At 38.9% G+C, this 19,271-nt stretch overlaps 1 protein-coding gene across 6 annotated transcripts in view; it reads right to left on the bottom strand.

Moving 5' to 3' along the window:
- Window positions 1-19,271, bottom strand: part of CDK14 (cyclin dependent kinase 14) — a 351,806-nt gene that overhangs the window by 267,136 nt on the left and 65,399 nt on the right. Inside the window, exon 1 of one of the 6 annotated variants that reach the window (XM_058021917.1) lies at window positions 16,010-16,154. The exons of 2 other annotated variants lie outside the window; for them this stretch is intronic. Coding sequence is in view for 1 of the 4 variants with exons in the window: in XM_058021909.1 (XP_057877892.1) it covers window positions 15,750-15,824 (75 nt within the window). In the remaining 3 variants the exon portion in view is untranslated. Of the gene's footprint in view, window positions 1-13,476; window positions 13,499-15,749; window positions 15,875-16,009; window positions 16,155-19,271 lie in introns of those variants that run through there. 3 more of the 6 variants (XM_058021924.1, XM_058021909.1, XM_058021934.1) reach the window with 3 other exon arrangements.

Here is a 19,271-nt window from a genome sequence, read left to right as displayed (position 1 = left end):
TAAAATAAAAAACAACACATGCATTTTACATAGAGGACACCCACATCACAATAATAGCTATAAAAAGCCTATCTTTGTACAATGTACTGAAAGATCCTGGAAAAGGAAGGCCAAGGAGGGACATACATAAATTCATACATTTATGTTTTCTTGTACAATGTGTTCTTGGCAGCAATGCCACTTCTCTCTCCAATCTAGCCACAGATATTCACAAGCAGTATTGATTCCCATTTGTTCAAAATTGGATGAGACTAAACTAAAATAAATGATGGTAGTTTGTATGTGCACTGGCTGGTGGTGGCTTTCCAAAGATTCAATACTGGTATATTATGGTATTTTTAAATAATGCTTATACAGTGTTATTATTATTATCACCATATGTCTCAGAAAATCAAATCAGTAAATCAATTCCCAGGCACTGAAACGTGAGACTGCAGCCTAATGGCACACTAAAGCACAGAAGTTCAATTCTTTGTTACTGTGAAGTATGACTCTGCCAAGCTCCAAAGACTGCCACTTGCTGCTTGAGCTATCAAAATGTGCTACGGTTTGTTCAAAAGAACTAAATGAGCAGAACAGCACCTTTAGATACTCCAGCCATGTACATTTCTGGTTTTCATTTCAATACATGACATTTTTTAAATTACACTGTTGGTGAGGGGTTGTGTTTGAGGCCTCAGTTTCTGTTTTCACCCATAAGAGACTTGACTTTTTACTTGGAAATCAAAGAAATAGTTTCAGCTTTCAGGCTACAGAGAAAAGTTATGAAGTGTGATGCAAGCAGACCCAAGAGACTCCCTAAATTTTAAGACAATCAAAGTAATCTAAAATCTACTTTTTCCATGACATTTGCATATGTTTAAGGATAGACAGTGTTAATTTGCTGTCAATTGACCTGTTCATATAAAAACAATTTAATATTCCATATATTAACAATTTAATCATCTATTATTAATTTGTTTGAAAACTTGTTATCCTAAAACAGTTAATATTTAAAAAAAAGAAAAAAGAAATTACCACTAAATCAGGATTTTCCTTCCTAAAGCAAAGCATCTCTAAAAACATCTCAAATATTTCTTTGCCATTTTCCCAGAGGCATTTTGTGCCTTGAAATCCAACTTTCTTCAATTGTTTATAGAAATACTGGGTTACTATACCTTGTGGAGTTTGGCTTTTTTTTTTTAATGATCCATCGTAACACTAGATGAAAGATTTCTTTTGTACATTAAAAATTTAAAGTATGTTTCCTGCACTGTGCCATCTGGCCAAATGATCATGTACCAGGTCAACTCTAATGAATGACATCACTACTGTCACAAACCAGGCATTACAAGGGTTTGCCTTTCTTCTCACTAAAGCAATTTCTCCAAGACTAGAACTTCACCAAGTTATAACTTCCTTGAGAGAAGGAAAAATCCCCTTTTTTCCAAATTATAATTCTTTTTTTGGGCTTAAATTAAGACAATTATGTAATTTTGGTCTGCTCCTTCAGAGAGAGAAAAGATTAACAGCTGCAGCACAAAGTTTTTAATTAGTCTTCTTGTAAAACTAATTGGTTTCTTTTCCTTAAAACAACTCTCATGCACTGACATGTATCCACATACTTCCCACTATCATCTCCATGTTCTTGCAATGCTTGCTACTAAAAAAGACATTTTAAAATAATGTAAATTGGAATCACTGTTAATACAGCAGCTTCAGCAGCTTAATCATCATGGATGCAAATAAATCAGCAATCAGTAATCATTATTTCTCAGCATTTGAAACCCTCTGATCTAGAAAACAGGGGTAGGAGATATGGACAAAAGTTCCAAAGCAGTACTTCTCTTCCTTTCAGGTTAACAAGGCACCTGTAGCAGATTAAAATATTTGGAATACACAGCTATAAACATACTACAGATAATAATGCCATGAATGCTGCTTGTTTCCTTTTTCCAGTGGAAAATCCTCATGTGTATGTCTGTCTTACTTTTGTCTTGGCTGGAAGCAGTAACAGTTTGGAATTAGATTTTGAAGGGAGGCACTTTAGCCTTCAGGCCACCTGACTGAATCTAGAATAGGATAAAAATCCCCATCATCACCTTATAATAGTCACCTTCCAACTTGCAAATGACTAAAACCAAGATGAGCACCAACCAGCTCCCCACTCAGAAGCCAAACACCTTGGTGGATGCACAGGCTGTCACCTGAGGAAGAGCCTCAGCACTGCAGACAAATGCCAAAGCAGAGGCTGCTCACCCTGCCCATCTGCAACTGCAGCACATCTCCTGCCAGAGCTGACAAGGGCTTGAATTCATCACTCCTCCCTCACCGATACCAATATTTCCTTGGCAGAAACAAAGCATTCTCTCCAAATGGCTGCTGTGCACTGCTGAAGCCAGCAAAGCTAAGCTCACGCTGCTGCTGCAGGGTGCACATTTCCAAACTGTCTAACCTGCCTATAAAACACTGAAGAGAAACAATATTTAAGCATTTGTTTTATATTCTGCCATTGATAGGCCAGGTCCATTGACAAGCCAACTGCAGTCTGAGAATCTGTTTTGTAAAATCCAAAAGGACCAGCTCTAAAAGATCAGCACTGAGCACTGGCTGTAACCAGCTTAAAGACCCAAACTCATTGGTGGTGTCAGGTTTCCCTCCACCAGTAAGGTTAAGCTACCACAGTAGAGCAGATTTTGCCCCTGGCCAGCAGGAGTGCTGACCAGCTGCTCCTGTGCTCAAGCTAAGGGTACAACTTATTCTGTAGCAGCTTATCATGCCAAAAAGCAACAATTTGCTAAGCAAAACGGAAACATAACTTATTTTGGAAATCTTCCTCTGCATTAAAATGATCATAGATTACACCAGCTTGACCACATCACCTTTCTGAACATTATGGATTTGTTTGGTTTTTTTTATTCTAATTCAGCCTTTAAATATCATTTTCCTTTGTACAGCATAATTGCTGCTTATAAATTTTAACTTCTCAAAGGATATGTACAAATATTTAGCATCAGAAGGTGTTAGACTTGCAAACCAGTGTCTACCACCTGGTAGCTCCTTGCTGGTAGTCAGGAGAAGCCTAACACATCTTCTCATTTCCATAGTTCTTTTTGCATATGAGAATTAGGACCATTTTCCAGTTAAAGCACAATATTTATCCTAAAGAACACTGGTTCATTTCCAGAATCTTTTGGATGCTCCTGGGTGATCCTCTGGGACAGCGAGACTTTCCCTCTAAGTACATTCTGTCACCTCTAAGACCAGACTTTTCACTCAATTTTATTTGTTCTATCCCCAGAAGTCATAGGTTCTTCAGATGGGCACTATTCTTTTAGTAACCCTTCTTTTACACACAGAACAACCCTAGTCACCTCAGTGAAGATCCAGAAAGTTATGGAAACTATCTCTTTTTCCAACACAGCCTCAAAACTGTAGCCTCAAAAAAGTACTGACCTCAAATGTATGTAGAGACAATACAAGTGACACCTTGTTTTGTCATATGTTTATAATTGTCAAAATGACAATTATGATTTATAAAATGTAATCAAGAAGAAGAAACTCAGTATGAATATACTGCGCATTTAAAGAAACCTCTGTCTAGCCAACTGCATAAGTCATTAAGCAGTTTTAATTGTCATTTCTTTCAAACAAGTAATCATATAAGTAAACATTAAGGTACATCAATGCTTGAAGTGATTCTTTCCCCTTCAGGAGTTACTGCCATGATTTTGTGCTTCTCCCACCACAAACTACATTCAAGGCAAAATTTTCTGAGGGATAAACTCAGAACTTTTATTTCCAAAACTATTTGGCTTTTAAAAGTAGGGCAATGCAACCACACTTCTCTCTTTCAGATAAGGTATTTTTGCCAGTAGATTCCATAAATATGAGGAACAGAGGTATGGGATCCTCATTTATGCTTTACTACTTCTTTACAGGAAACAGGATTTTAAAATAAGCCAATCAACTTAATACACATAACAGCTATAAATTATTACACGTATAACAGGGAATACACAAAAATACCTGCATTGTGTATGGATTGCTCCATAATCAATAAATAAGAAAATATTACTATCCTTCCAAACCTCATATCAGATATAAAAGGCTTGAGGAATTCACTGGACTATCAACACTTCCAGCCTAAGGCATGGTAGGTGGCCCTGGACATGAAAAATAAGGGAGGAAATAGCTGCTTTGCACCAAGGTTCCCACCTCACAGCAATCTCACTACCTCAGAGGACCACGATGAGAAATGGATGTTGGCAAAAACAGCAGGAGAGGGGCCAAGACAAGAAGCAGGTGATAAAAAAAAAAAAAAAAAAAAAAAGAAAGAAAGAAAAAAACTAGATGGGATAAAAGTAATACCCAGAAAATTTCATCTGTAGAACATTCATCCCCAAAGTCTCTGCTTTGACTCTAAGATAAAAATCCTGAAAAGGCCACACTACACTCCAATAGCAGTCTCCTTTAGGGAGATTTGCTTTTCTACACCAAAAACACAGTGGTCCTACAGAAAATAATTTCTTGTGTTTGAAGTTACTCTTTGGAAGAACACTTCCAAAGCAGCACTCAAACTGCCCGGGCACTCGGTATCTTGTAGGAAAAGATTTAATCCGGAAAATAGCAATAACTATTGCTACTCAGTAAGGCAACAGTATTAAGAGATTGGACTTCCTGATCCCAAATCTGATTTCCAGATCTTGGAAAAGAGATCGCTGTCAGCCCAGGTGTGCTCCAAGAGAAGCACCTCTCTATGAGCATCCTGCCCATTACAGTTTTCACATATGGATCCTTAATGTCAATACATAATTGTACTTCCCCAAGTTGTCCCACATTCTGCTGCCAAGCTATACACAGTCTCCATACTCTAATTAGTGAAATAAAACTACGTTTAATATTTGCTCATAATTATTTACTCAGTCTCAACTGAAAAGCATAAGGCAAAATGAGACATCATGATGAGACATTGGCCACTTAAAACCTACAGCACAAACAGCCACTTAGCAGCTACATGAAGAGCTCTCATCTACTTTTAAAAGGAGACACAAAAGGAAGATTTATGTAGAAAATCAGAATATTCATGTCAGTTTCAGTAATTACTTGAGCTATCGCAGATTCTGGCAATGCAAAGCAAAACAAAACGCGGCACCACAAAAGTTAGTGCAGCTTGATACTAAAAGTTATTTTAGTGTTCCTCAGTGGTTTTTTTATTTATTTAAGGTAAAAAGAACCAGAATATTCAAGAAAGATCTCCTCATGTTAGAGCCCAAAAACACACAACATAGTGTATACTTTGTAACTTAGTTGTGGATCAGGATGTGAAGACAATCTATGACAGACAACAACACGGACTGGATGTGCTCCCAGCTCCTCCTGCCCAGGCTCCCAGTCAATTTGAGAAGATCAAGGCTGCTCTAGGATAAAGAGCCTTAGCCATCATTATGCCAGTATGGACCATGCACCATGGGGCTACAGCCTCCACCCTAACATGGTACTTACCATATCTCAAAATAATGTCAGCATTTAGCCAATTTTTTTCCCCCATAAAGAATACTGCTGAAGTTCAGAGACTAAAACCACAAGAAGAATAATTTTCCTCCATGCATAAAGCCCCATAATAAGCCCCATTAAATAAATAAAAATCACTATCATCATTCATGGAACCATTTCTAAATAAAGATGCCTCTTTGAATCACATTAAATTTCATTTAAAGCAGTACTCCTTTATCTGCATTTGGGATTAATGTGAAAATAATAAATGGTGTATCAGATGTAGTTATTGTGATACAGTTTCAATGCAAAATTCTTTCACTTCATCACTGTCACCAAAATTAAGAGGTCCCAAAGAAATACGATTCTTAAAGGTTGCTAGACTAATTCATTTACTGTTAAAGTCATATAGCATTGAAAGAGTGAGACTGATCAGTTAAACCATGTAAGTAATTTATAGTCTTACAGTTCATGAATTTTAAAATAGTCATGAATGATCAGAAATTAATCACCTGTTTGGGTACTTAGTAAAATATAGCCTGTCCCATATCAGTGAAATTTATTCATATGAGTAGAGATATCCTCCGTAACAAGAATCCTACAATGAAGAACAACCAATTCTGGCAGAACAGGTCAGACATCCCACCACACAAAAGAAAAGAACTTTAAAATGCTTGTACAGTCTAAAGACACCCTGTTCTGGATCTCATCACATCTTTCAGGAATATGCATTATATCTGGGTTTTAATTCTTACATTTAACACTAAAATGCTTACTTTGGTCATCCAGTGGATACAGACTTATGTAAAGTTTTTTAAATTGCCAACCATCTACTATTTTCTATTGGTTATTGCCACTGTGTAAATCTGGGGGGGAAAGTGACTGGCTGGGTAAATACCACAGTAGACATCCAAAGCTGCTACTGAAAAATCTGAAGGAAATATCTGAATTCCACCCATTTGCACCATTCCAGAAGATGTAGTATGAATGGACCAGACACAGGGAAACGCAAGATCAAGCATGTGGCAAGAAAATCAAGAATTAAAATTACTAAATAATGTGAGGTAAGGAAGTCACTCAACCTCTCCACAATTCCATTTTTCTGTTCACAACAGTGATCCCTATCACAAGCAGAAACTGGGAGTGCTAATTAAATCTGCAAAGCACTTGGGCTTTGCAAAGTGAAAAGTTATGAAGATATAGATTATAATTTGTAGTACCAAAACCTACTGGAAGTAGTGCAGCAATCTCATTATTACAGACAATAAGCCTTAGCAGTTACATTTAGCTGAGAGACATGTTAAAAAAAATGGTTAGGTGACTACTGGTTCAACAGCTGAATTGCTTAGAAAGTTAGTCTGCCATTAATTTTCATTGGAAAAATCCTATCCGGATACAAGTTTTTATTACCATTTATAAGCATGTTATTTTCTACCATGCTTTGGTACCATGGCAATTGAGAACACAAGTCATCTGCAGATTTTGGCATCCCTGGAATCTGACATTTGCTACTTATAAAACACAGTTTGGGAATGTTCTGGAGTATTATAAGCAGCTTTGTTCAAAATAAAAATGCATCTATCTGCAGATTCATTCTCTTTGCAGAACAAAGCAATAGGGAGGCTCTTTCTCCTTTCAAACAAAAGACTTGCCTGCTTCTCCTCAGTCCATCTGGTAGCACTCTCCATCCTCCCCAGGAGAGGGTCAGCAAATGACTGCTGCACCCACAAGCAGAAACATGCACAGGTTGAGAAGAGAGCTCAGTGTGTGAGAACTCTACAATACGGGAAAAGATCCATGAAGAGCAAGAGATGAGATAAGGGAGCGGATAAAATTGTGAAAGGGGAAGTAGAGCATGTAATGCTGCACGACATCACCAGCCAGCTCATACCAGAGCTACCAGTGCAATCAGGCTCACACTTGAGAGGGGTCCTTGAACACACTCACCCCTCCCTGTAATCACCTACACCAGCCCTTTGGTTTGAACGTTTGATGGGCACAGCTAAAAGAAGCTGAAAGAGAACTTGAGTAAGAGAGGGGAAAAAAGATAGGGAGGTGGTAGAAAGGAAGATGCAAGGAAAAAATGGTTGTAAAATAAGACACTTCTTTTCCTCTCCTGATGGCCTCTCTCTGCGTCCCAGAACTATAATTCATATTCTTGGGTAATATTTATTTAACTTTAATTGGCTACAGAGAGTGCTAGCAATGCTAGCTATGAGCTAGCAAATGCAACTGAAAACAGAGCTCAGAGACTGGAAATGGTATCTGGGGATATGGTATGCTCCTTGCTGTACCTACCACAAACTTACTCATACACCTCCCACAGCCCATCTCAAAGGCACTCGCCCAAAATGGCCGTTTTATTTACAAAGTCAAAGCTGATGTTAAACCAACTGTCATTGTCATATGGAAGAAGGCGAATATAAAAAGGTCACTGAAGTGCCAGATGGGAGAATTTTTGAACTAAAAGCTCTGACATTAATTCTCTGTGTTTGTCTGAAAGACTGAACTCAATGAGCTGATTAAATGTCTGTGCTGAATTGCCAAGTGAGAGAAAAGTCACTCTCACAGAAAAACCAACTGATCAGACCTGGGGTAGGAATCCCAGTTGCATAAAAATCTGAAAACATTTTTACCTGCATCAAGAAAAATAACATTTTAAACTAGAAGTTAAAACTGGTTACACAATTCTTTCCTTTCACCACCAACACACCAAGAGCTGCAATATAGAACATATTCATTCCGCTAACTTGACATCTAAATATCAGTATAATTTCTGAAGCAAACACAATCCTGAAATTAGGAATTATTGAAAATTATTTTAGGTGTCCTCAACATGGTAAGGAGAAGCTCAGCATTTTTAATTTTTTTTCTGTTCATAGCACAGCCTAGCTTCAGAAAAGTGAGTTTCTAATCCATCAAAGTTGATGTTCCTCTCCTTGCAGAGAAAAAAGGTCCAGTTTTCAACAGAGTCTGGATTAGACCTAAATAGATTTTAGGTCTATAAAAGCCTACATATGTCCTCAAAGCAAAACTCTGTTCTGTGACAAGAGACGTCAGGAGGAGTCACCTAAGGACAGGGTCTCAGATAAAGGTCACACCAAAGTCCTGACAGCCTCTAACGCTCATGAAAAGAGACAGAAACTCAACAGAGCTGATTTAAAGGGGCATTTTGCTCTATTTCTGTACTGATGCCCCAAAATACAGTAACTGTGTTAGCAATAAAACCTGGCAAATAAATTCTTCCTTTTACTTGCACAGTGTTCACATTTGTCACACCGGTGTGTAACACAATGTGCCATGAAAGCCTTTCCTGAAATTGCAACCAGGCTGCTGCTGCTTCCATTAACCTGGGTCCAGACTTGCTGTATCCAGAAGTAGGAGGGTCACTCCTCCAAAAAACCAAACAGGAGGGCACAGTTGAGGATCAGCAGGGACATCACTGTGGCAGAGGCAGCTTCCAGTGCCAGGCACGAGCCAAGGATGCCTTGGTAACCAGAACGGCGGTGGAGAAAGTGTCTGAACATAAACACTCCCGAGAAATTGTGACAGGTGGTTCTTATACTCTTTTACTTAGTTATCCACTTGTATCTGTTGTCTATCCTCCTCTGTAACCATATGAACAGGATTTAAAAATAAAGATTAAAAAAAATATTTTCAATCCATTTTCCATATCAGCCTCCTGCTCCAACAGATGGCTACATGTGCTAGTGCTAGTTTATACAGTTTTCTTTCCATAAGTGCATTATTAGTGGTTTTGTGAGAATAGTATATTATGTCTGAGTTTACAGGTTTATAATTTTATTCTATCCTCCAAAACTCCCCCAATCATGAAGTTATCAAAGGCATATCCATAAATGCAATAAAGTCTTCCCACTGCCAAGTTCAAGTGTGAGAAATCTTGAGAGACTTGACAACAAAATGCCTATTCTTGCTAGATTCTGAGGCTGTCAGTAAGGTTTTTAAGAAAATAAATTGTAAACAACCCCATGCCTTGAAAATAGGTTCTACCCAGTTCCTTTAGGCTGCTTTGCCTATCCCTAGCAAGCCTCTTGATTCTTTCACAGTTATCGTCAAGTACGTCAGACTGAAACTAAAAAAAAAATTGTCCTTGTACAAGCAGGGACTACAACAAAAACACTGCTGGAGGTGAGATCTGGTCATGTACCTGACAGTCTACGACTCAAGTCCAGCTACTCAGACCTTGCACATGTATGCTCTTCACATAAATGCTGAAGATCACTTTTTAAATTAAAATATGAAGGGGATAGGTAATGTAATCATCTTTGTGAAATACACACATTTGCAGATGGAAAGTTTTTTTGCAGTTATCTTTTGTCTGCAGTTAACTTTTATCTTCATTGCAATGAAGCAGCATGCATGTTGCATGTTCATTAACAAATCAATGTTACTCTCACATTAGCTTCAGCAGATATTTTAAAAGTACTTTGCAAGAAATAATTCAAAACTAGAATGGTAAATTAGTTTGGCACTTTTTCCTTCAGAACATTTCCTTCATTAAAAAAAGTCTACATGCTTCATTCCTTTCCCTGTTTTCTTCATTTTTCTTCCTTTCTTTTCCTTTTTAACTATCTTCAGCAAAAGCCAGACAATCTAGGTAATTGGAGTTGCTTGCTTCATTCTGCTAATGCATTTCAAAGTTTCATTTTAGCACCAAGAAAGAAATCTCTGCTGCTTTTACTTGCTTCATCCCTGAGGTCAACAACCCTACAGGTTGAGAAATGCAGCATCCAAGGCAGATGAATGTCACAAGGAAAGATAAGCTCTCTGAGCAATTCTAGATCTATTCCTCTACATATTATCTTCCAAACCACTGCATTTGACAAAGTATCCTCTATCAAATCAGTATAAAGGTAGAGGCAGAAAAAGAGCCTCAAGTTTGTCATTATTCTCTTGTGCAAGGAATCTTCAGAGATCTGAATAACCTACATTCCAATTCAGTCTCCCTGAAATCTTACTAACAGCCATCCATGACCTTTCTGCCATTGCTTTCTTTCATGGAAGTTTGAGAGTTCAGACAAGGATGAGAAAACCCAGTTTCACAAATAATTAAATGAAAAGTCCTCATCTGTGTTTGGATTTCATATATACCTGACTTTTTTTTTTTTAACTTGTTCTTTCTAGTTTTTTCCCCTCAGACAAATGACCTGGTTACAGAATTCTATAAAACTTGAATGAAAAGTCTCAAAGGAATTTTCTAGCAGCTACCACAGGTTTGCCAGACTTGCAGCACCACAATAACTTTCAAAGCAAAAGGGTGTAAGGGGCATAATGAAACTTGCTTCTCAGTGCATAATGTGTTACACTGGAAAACATGCCATATCCTACAATTCAGAATTTAGTCAGGAGCATAATTGAAAATTATAGCCTATTAAGTTACTCAAAATATGAAGAACACTCTAGTATATCTTTTCTTGCCAAGATGCATAAAACTTAAAATGGAGAGGTTGCAAGCTTATACTGAGAAGAGCTCATCATAAGAAGGATGGCTACCATTTTATAATGAGAATTCTATGAACAGCATAGAGATAATGCTTATTTAAAAAAAACCAAAAAAACTATATATTTCAACAGAGAAATGAATACCACTGCTGCTTCTTTGATGTGTTCAAGCCAAAACACGTGCTATAGTAGATTTATGACTGTGCTCAAATGAATTTTCAAGAATAAGCTGTAACAGTACAAAGCAGCCAAGCCCTTGAAGTTGGTGGCAATTTGCACCTCCAAAGCTGTGAGTTCATCATTAATCACTTTCAACAAGCAACAAATTTTGAGAATCAAATTGGTCAAAAATCACATCACTAGAACAACATGTAAGAAGTCCTCCAGCCTTACAGTCCATTAAGCTTTTCATGACAAAATTGTCACAAAACTGAGTGTGATTGTAGATATCTTGCATAACTTACCCTGCATAGCTGCCTACTAATAGTATGATCACATTTTGTAATTATATAGTTTTATGTATCTGGACTACTTTGCGAAACACAGAAAATTCCTTGCCAACTTGAAAGTCAGGGGGCTGGTTCCACCACTTTCCTAGGCAGCAGCAAAACCAACCACTCCATCATTAAACTGTAGAACTTTTCAAGACAACATTAAAATAAAACCTCTATAGCCAATATTTAACAACAAAACCAATTTGTTCATTAAAACCCTCACTATTTACAGGCAAGTCTGGGCAAACTTATTTTACACATACCCTCTAATGTTTTAAATATATCTTCTGTGTACTTACACAAAGATTTAATAAAATGGAGAAGGACATATTCAAACGCTCTAAGCCTGTAGACTGAAAAGCATCAGAAATTAAGTGAAGCTAAGCTTTCATAATATATAAATAGACATTATGCCTTTTCCTAGTGGTTTTACTTCCCCACTGCTCACTTGGCAACATTTGGTATTTTCCTCTTCAGGTAAGTTTTATACAATTTAATATTAAATTACAAACATCAACACAGCAAAACTGAAATATAACTGACAAATTCTATTCAATTTCCTGGATAGAATGATACAGACTGTATCAAAACCTTGCTGATATGATATTTGTTATTAGCTTAGATTATTTTGCATTTATATAACATCTAGTTTAAGTCTATCAAGTTATTTTTCAATCAGAAGCTGCAACAGAACCAGTAAGCAGGATGAGATGGCAAGTTCAGCTCTAGAATGATTGTATACAAATTCCAACAATAAATCCTACAAATATTTGCAAAATAAAAGAAAAATCTCACACTTTTCACATTATTTCTGACTAGCACACCAAAACAAAGACAACTAACAGACAAAACTGCACATTTCCATGACCTCTGCAGGCCAGTCCAGAACTGATATAGCAACTCCAGAGAAGCCCATCCACCCAGGAATATGATAAGCAAAAGAGCAAGATCACCAGCAATGGAGAGAAAGCCCAGAGGTTACCTTTACAAAGGCAAAATTATGTGTTTATGGGGTTGATAATACAAAATCACCCCCCTGAATTCAACGTTCAGTACTATATTAAATTACTCTTTCACTACTCGCTTTCTCCTAAACTGCTAAATCCAGAAATATGTGTAGGTTTATATTAGGGAGTGGAATTAAATATATCAGTGAAAAATATGCCACACATCAAAGAGATGCAATATAATCAACGATTCTGACAATATACAAAACATTTATGTCAAAAGCAAAAAGCAGCCACAGAAAGGCGTTCACTGAACCACACCAAAACACAGAAGTCACCATGTGGGTGGAAGGAGCACTTAGGGACTGATGGAGTTGCTATTGGGAGAACTTGTCCTGACATTAACATTATAATAACAGTATTAAGAAAAATAAAGTCCTTAAAGGTCAGATTCTTAACATGATCAGTACACTCCTTCCTAACCTGGTAGCAGAAAAAAAATATTCTGGAAGCCAGGATGGAGCTAAGAGAACTCAAGTTCAGAAAATAGTAATTAACCTCTTCTTCCCAGACTAAAAACACCAGCTAGTCTTTTCTTTAGTTCAGAAACAGGTTTTGGAGAACTGATATTGCACAGGCTCTCTGTTGCTTCAGGTAATATTTGCTAGGATACTCCTATTCATGTCAACAGGGATTGTAACCTGTAATTATCATTGTAGCAATACATGAAACACTTAGGAACATTTTAAGGCTAGTATTATCAAACCAAATTTACAAACCATGCCCAGCAGTCCCTGACAGCTGAGTACTTTTGCTTTTCTGGGACTTCAAAGGGAAATAACCCCAACAGAGCTGTCTGGATCTGCTCAGCAGATCCTGTGACCTTTAAGGGGCACATCTGCACTCACATCTATACCTAAGCTGCTGAACACGACAGCCCAAATTCTCACTTGCCCCAGGCTGAGTACTCGCACACACTCTCACCCCAGCAAACTCCTGCTGACCCCAAAGACCCACCCAGGGCAGCTACTGAAATCTGCAGGGGCAAACACCCAGTGGAAGAAAGATTTCCCTTCAAAAACAAAATAATCCCTCACCTCTTCCCTCCAGAGCTGGAGTCCAGCAGAGCTGCCCTGTGGGACCGGCCAGGCACCCTTCTCTTCAGCCCAGTCACAGCCCCTCCGTGGCTCTGCCCATGCTCTCGCTGTGGGGGCTCCGGGAGAAAACAGAACTGCCTGCCTGAGACAGACAGAGCTCCTGCTCAGACATCAAACCTCCAAACAGCCCACCAATGCTAACAGTGCCAGGGGAAAATGTCAAAACCTGTCAGAACAGATTGGGTTTTAGAGATTTTAGGTAGTGGTTTTGTTTAAGATTTATACAGCAAAATAACAAAAATAAAGGGAAAAAATGATAGGTGACCATTTTTGCTACAGGACATCAATGGCTGGCCAACCTTGCCCTTAGATGAGATCTTGATGATATTTTGCCTGCTCAGCTACAACTCCTTGAACTTCCTTCTTCCTAGAGTCAGGGTCACTAAGGAGTCTATGGCAAACACTCACTCCTCAGGTAATCCCTTATTTCCTGCTGTAACAGACCCCAGCCTCACTACAAAACTGATTCACACAAGGTTCTTTATACTCACAGAGCACTTGGCAGTAACTGCTTATTAAACTATGTATTTCTTCCTTTTCCCATCTGTGTTCTTAAGTTTTGGCCACATTTTGCACATTTTAAGTTTTCCAGCTAGTTAATTTGGGACTTGTGTTTTACTAAGGATTATCACCGGGAATATTATTTATCAATAAAATATGTCTGAAATATTATTCTTTTCTTAAGCTCAGAAAACCAAAACACGAGAATCCAGAGACAGTAGTAACTCAGCTAACAGAGATTATGACTTCAGGCTTGGGGAGAAAAAACACTTGAAGAATGATGGAAGCAACAAATTTCACATACATAAGTATATGAAAAGATAATGATAAGAGAAAAACACAAGTTAAAATTTGCTATAAAAAAATCCTTCATGCCTGGACTTCCATTCATTGTACAATATGTGGGCAAACACAAGTGGTTGGATTACTTCTGTGCATTAAACAATGGTTTGCAATTTATTAATAGACAGAACAATACAAGCAAAGGAAAGCTTCCAATATCATAAAAGAATAATACAACTTTAACTCTTTCAATGGAAACATTATGGGTAATTCTACAACAACAACAGCAAAAGGCATCTCTACTTTCTGAGAAAAAAAACTGTGTATATTAAGGTTGTATATATGTGAACTGACCACCTCACATCACTTACATCAGAGTATATACAGCATTTTTGAAGAAGGAACTCCAGCAAAATAATAATGAAAGCTTCATAAAATAATTGATGTTGGACTGAATCTTTACCCCTTAATCATATTCTGTGACAAAGAAGAAGAACCCTTTAATTGGCAAGTAGAGAAAAAGAAAACATGAATCCCTGTCAAACTAGTTATTTGATCCCACACTGATATACAGCTGATCTCTTCTTGGAGTATAATTCACATGCTGCATAAAGATAAGCATACTCCTCTAAAAAAAAAAAGCCCCTTTGCTTTTGTCCTTAACTAGTAAAAGCAAAAACCATCTCTCATCACTCTACCGTTACCACCAGAGTTCATTTCCTTTAAATAGTAGGACATATGGTGAAATACTATTTTTTTGTTTAGCTCCAAAGGATTTCTGTTGAGAGTTAGTTTTCTATGGCTTGATCTACAACTGAAACACACTGACAGTTAAGTCATCAGAAATAATTCTAATAATTCCATACTATGGCCACATTTTAATCTTTCTGTCTTGTACTAATGGTAACTGCTGCTCTTTTCTTCCTCTCTTTCCCTGAACATGCGGCTGCTCCAAGCTTTCATATGTTGAAATATTCCTCTAAGATCCAAACCACTGTCAACACACTCCTACATAAGAATTCATGAATGACTACCTAAAAAGACCACCTCACATTTTGTTATATTAAATAAAGACAGCGTGAAAGAGGAATAAAATCATTACAGAGGCTAACAAGGGAAAAAAATATTCTGACATCCATGAAATAGTATGTTTCTATAAAGGATCATTTTAATTTTATCTTCTGCCACCCAGCAAATCTGTAACTGTTACAGACATTTATTCAGATATAGCAAGATGCACAGACTTGTTAGCAGAGATGAGAAAGTGGCTGATCACGTCCTTCACTCACTCATCCCAGAGGGCGTTCAGCCAAGCATGTATCGGAAAAAATTGCCCATACTATCCTCTTAATACAATTATAAATAAGGCTGCCAGAGAGAGAGATACAAAGCTGTACCGAGAAAAGCACGGCTTTTAAGCCTTCCCCTACCTTTTCCCTGGTATTTACAAACCGCAGGCAGTACTGCTGGGGAATCTCACCAGGGTGGCTGCCGAGAGGTCTCATGTGGCGTTCCCAGCTTCCCACCGCCTCCCTCTGCCTGGATGTTAAGCAATCCCGAGAAAACCCACCCTGACATGCACAGAATGAATCCTGCTCAAGTTGGAAGCATGTGATAGCTAGGCTTCAGGTTGAAACAGGAAACCCCAGCACCCAATTAATCCCAGAGATTTAAACAAGCCCCATCTTACCGTTTTGCTGTTGCCCAGATCAGGTCAGATTCACCTGCAACTCTTTGGCATCCCTCTAGCAATGTTAGTGTTTGCAGTCAGGCCGGGCTCATTCAGCAACTGAATTCACAACATCTTTCTGCACTAGCAAGCTGAAATGGTACGGCTGTACTACAGCTAAGAAAGGGGGAAATCTAAAGCAGCAAACAAAGAAATCCCTCAAGACAGGGTAATCCCAGTGGAGTAGAATATAAAAGGTACAGATAAGCACCGAGGGTACAATATTTCTCTGTCTAAATTTCATCAGCAATACTATGCTCTTTCTAAAAAGATTTTTTTTTTTTTAAATATATGATGGACTTGCCTGTAGAGTTCCCAGAAAGGCAGAGTATCCAGGCTCTGCAGCAGCATTGCAGCCAAAGTAACCATGCATATGCTATCTAGGCAATTTACAGCAGTCTTTTTGAAAAGATATTGATTTACAGTGTAGCACTGCCTCAACCCAACACAGAACTGCAGCCAAAATAGCTAATGGTGATTTCAGAGGAATTAAGGGGAAAAACTCAACATTCAATAAAAGGATGAAACTAATCATTCTCAATTCAATTCTGTCCCAGCCCTGAAAGATATCAGCAAGTTCTAGAGTGACAAAATGACATTATAGAAATAATCTATGGGCCCCTGGAAACAAGCACTATGAATACCACTATCTACTTTTACATAAACAATAAATATTAAAAAGTATTTAAAATTTATTGAGTCAAAATAGGAACACTCAAGTTACTTTCAGCATTTTAAGGATGAAACCTACTATTTAATTTATGAATGCACAAAATACACAAAGCTGTGAGTAAGCAATAGACACTTACTCCGTGCTGGGAATCCACTACTCAGCCCAAGAAAGCTTGAGTGTGGCAGGAGGGAAAAGGGGGCAGCAGTAGCAAACCCTGGCAAACCCTGAGAGAGAGCTTCTCCAAAAAGGAGGCAGTGCATCTTCTCCATCTCCTACTCCTACAGCAACCCCTGCTGGCCTGTGCTTCAGATGGCTCCTGGCTCCCCAGAAATCTCCTGGGGTTGGGGGAGCACTGGGCAGACTGTACTAGGATAGAGAACAGTAATGTGTGCATCAGTGAAACCTTCAGGAGGAGATGAACGCAGCTCAGCTGAGATGGCATCTTCAACATCCTGAGATAGTTTTCATTTCTATGTAATTATGACCTACAATGAACTAGCAGGCAAAACACAGCCCTGGCTCACACCCCGGGCTCCAGTGACCCTCATCACAGAACCATTGGAAATGGGCTCCCCTGTAGAGCTCCACTTTGAAGAAAGCAGAGTGTGCTGAAACTCAACTCATTAGAGTTTGAGCACCAAAGTCACCAAGCCTTACACATGTTGACTTACTTGCTCTCACCTGAACCTAGCATCAGTGGCGCCAGCAACATATAAAACTGAATGCCATTAGCAAATTCTAAAGGATGATTCCAAACTTATGTAGTAGTTGTTATCTTTTCCTCTCCTTTTCCCAACCTTAGTCACAGGGGCATCTCCAGACTTCTCAGTTTGCCAGTTTGGTTTCTAACCAGATTGGCAGCTTCAGATCTCCTGAAAAAATAGGACTTCCACTCTCTTGAACAAAATTTTCTTCTCTCTCGCTTTCAAGTGTGAGGCCCAGAAGAAAACATGAAGAACTTCCAGTTGAAATTATGAGAAAATACTTTCACAATGCTTACAATTCTTGACCTTATTCTGTCAACAATAAATTTGTCTGAGGTTGAGGGAGAACAGGACAGAAGGATGCTCAGGAGAAAGAAAAAAAAAAAGATAGTGAGTAAGCACCAGCAAAGACCAATATGTGCCAAAAGGCAGGCACCATGTTAAGGGAAAAGGGGCAGACAGCCATGGAAAGAGGAAACACAGGCAAAAAAGACAAGCCAGAAAAACAGGGAACTGCATTCCAGAGGCAAAGAAGGTATTGGGCCAAGGGAGAGTGAAAGCAAGTCAAACATCCTACAAAGTTATAGAATCACAGAATATGCTGAGTTAGAAAGGACCCACCAGGATCAATGAAGTCCAACTCCTAGCCCTGCACAGGACCATCCCCAAGGATCACACCATGTGTCTAAGAGTGTTGTCCAAACACTTCTTGAACTCTGTCAGGCTGGTGCTGTGGCCACTTCCCTGGGGAGCTGTTCCAGTGCCCAGCCACCCTCTGGGTGAAGAACCTTTTCCTAATATCGAACCAAAACCTCTCTCACACACCTTAATACCCTTCTTTTGGGTCCTGTCACTGGTCACCACAGAGAAAACATCAGCACCTTCTGCTTCCTTTTTTGAGGAAGTTCTAGACTGCAGTGAGGTCTCCCCTCAGTCTCTTCTTCAGGCTCAACAGACCAAGTGACCTCAGCCACTCCACATACGGCTTCCCCCTAGATGGTTGTCCACCATCTCTGCAGTCCTCCTTTGGACATTCTCTAGGACCTTTCTATCCTTATTGTGGCATCCAGAACTGCCCCAGCACTGGAGGTGAGGCCGCCCAGTGCAGAGGGACAATCCCTCCCTTGCCAGCTGGCGATGCTGGGCCTGATGCCCCCAGGACACAGCGGGCCCTCCTGCCTGCCAGGGCACTGCTCATTCACATTCAACTCACCATTGACCAGGACCCCCATGTCCCTTCCTGCAGGGCTGCTTTCCAATCATCCTCCAGTCTGTCCATACTTGATTGAGCCACTCCAGATGCAAAACCTAGCACTCACCCTTGTTAAACTTCATACAGCTGATTATTGCCAAGGGGTCTTACTTTCTCTAAATCTCTCTCTGCAGGGGCTTTCTGCAGTGAGATAAAACTCACACAAACTTCCCACAACTAAAAGTCAATTATTTTTACTGTATTAAAAAAAAAATGAAAAAAAGATCTATTTATTTTATTAAAGCCCTTCTTGTTGGCTTTGTCTTTGACCTTCCTCAAAAGATTCAATTCAAGGTGGCCTTTGTCTTTTGTAAGTGCATGCTTGGAAGATACATCTGTATTCCTTCCCCATTACTTGTTCTCAGTTCTACCTTCTATTTAATTCCTTTTCACATTTGACTCTTGTTAGGAAGTCTTTGTTCACCCATGCAGGCTTCCCAGCATTTTTGCTTGACTTCCTACTATTGTTATCCCACTCCTCCTCTGCTAGCCCCATCCCTTGCCCCAGTCCCAACACCATTTGCAGATTGTGGTTGAACATAACTTAGCTCAAGCACAAATATGTGCTCTGCTGCCCATGGTACCACAGAGAGG

Source organism: Melospiza georgiana, chromosome 1, assembly GCF_028018845.1.
Source record: "Melospiza georgiana isolate bMelGeo1 chromosome 1, bMelGeo1.pri, whole genome shotgun sequence".
NCBI classification, from domain to species: domain Eukaryota; kingdom Metazoa; phylum Chordata; class Aves; order Passeriformes; family Passerellidae; genus Melospiza; species Melospiza georgiana.
This window is presented reverse-complemented; position numbering and strand designations above follow the sequence as displayed.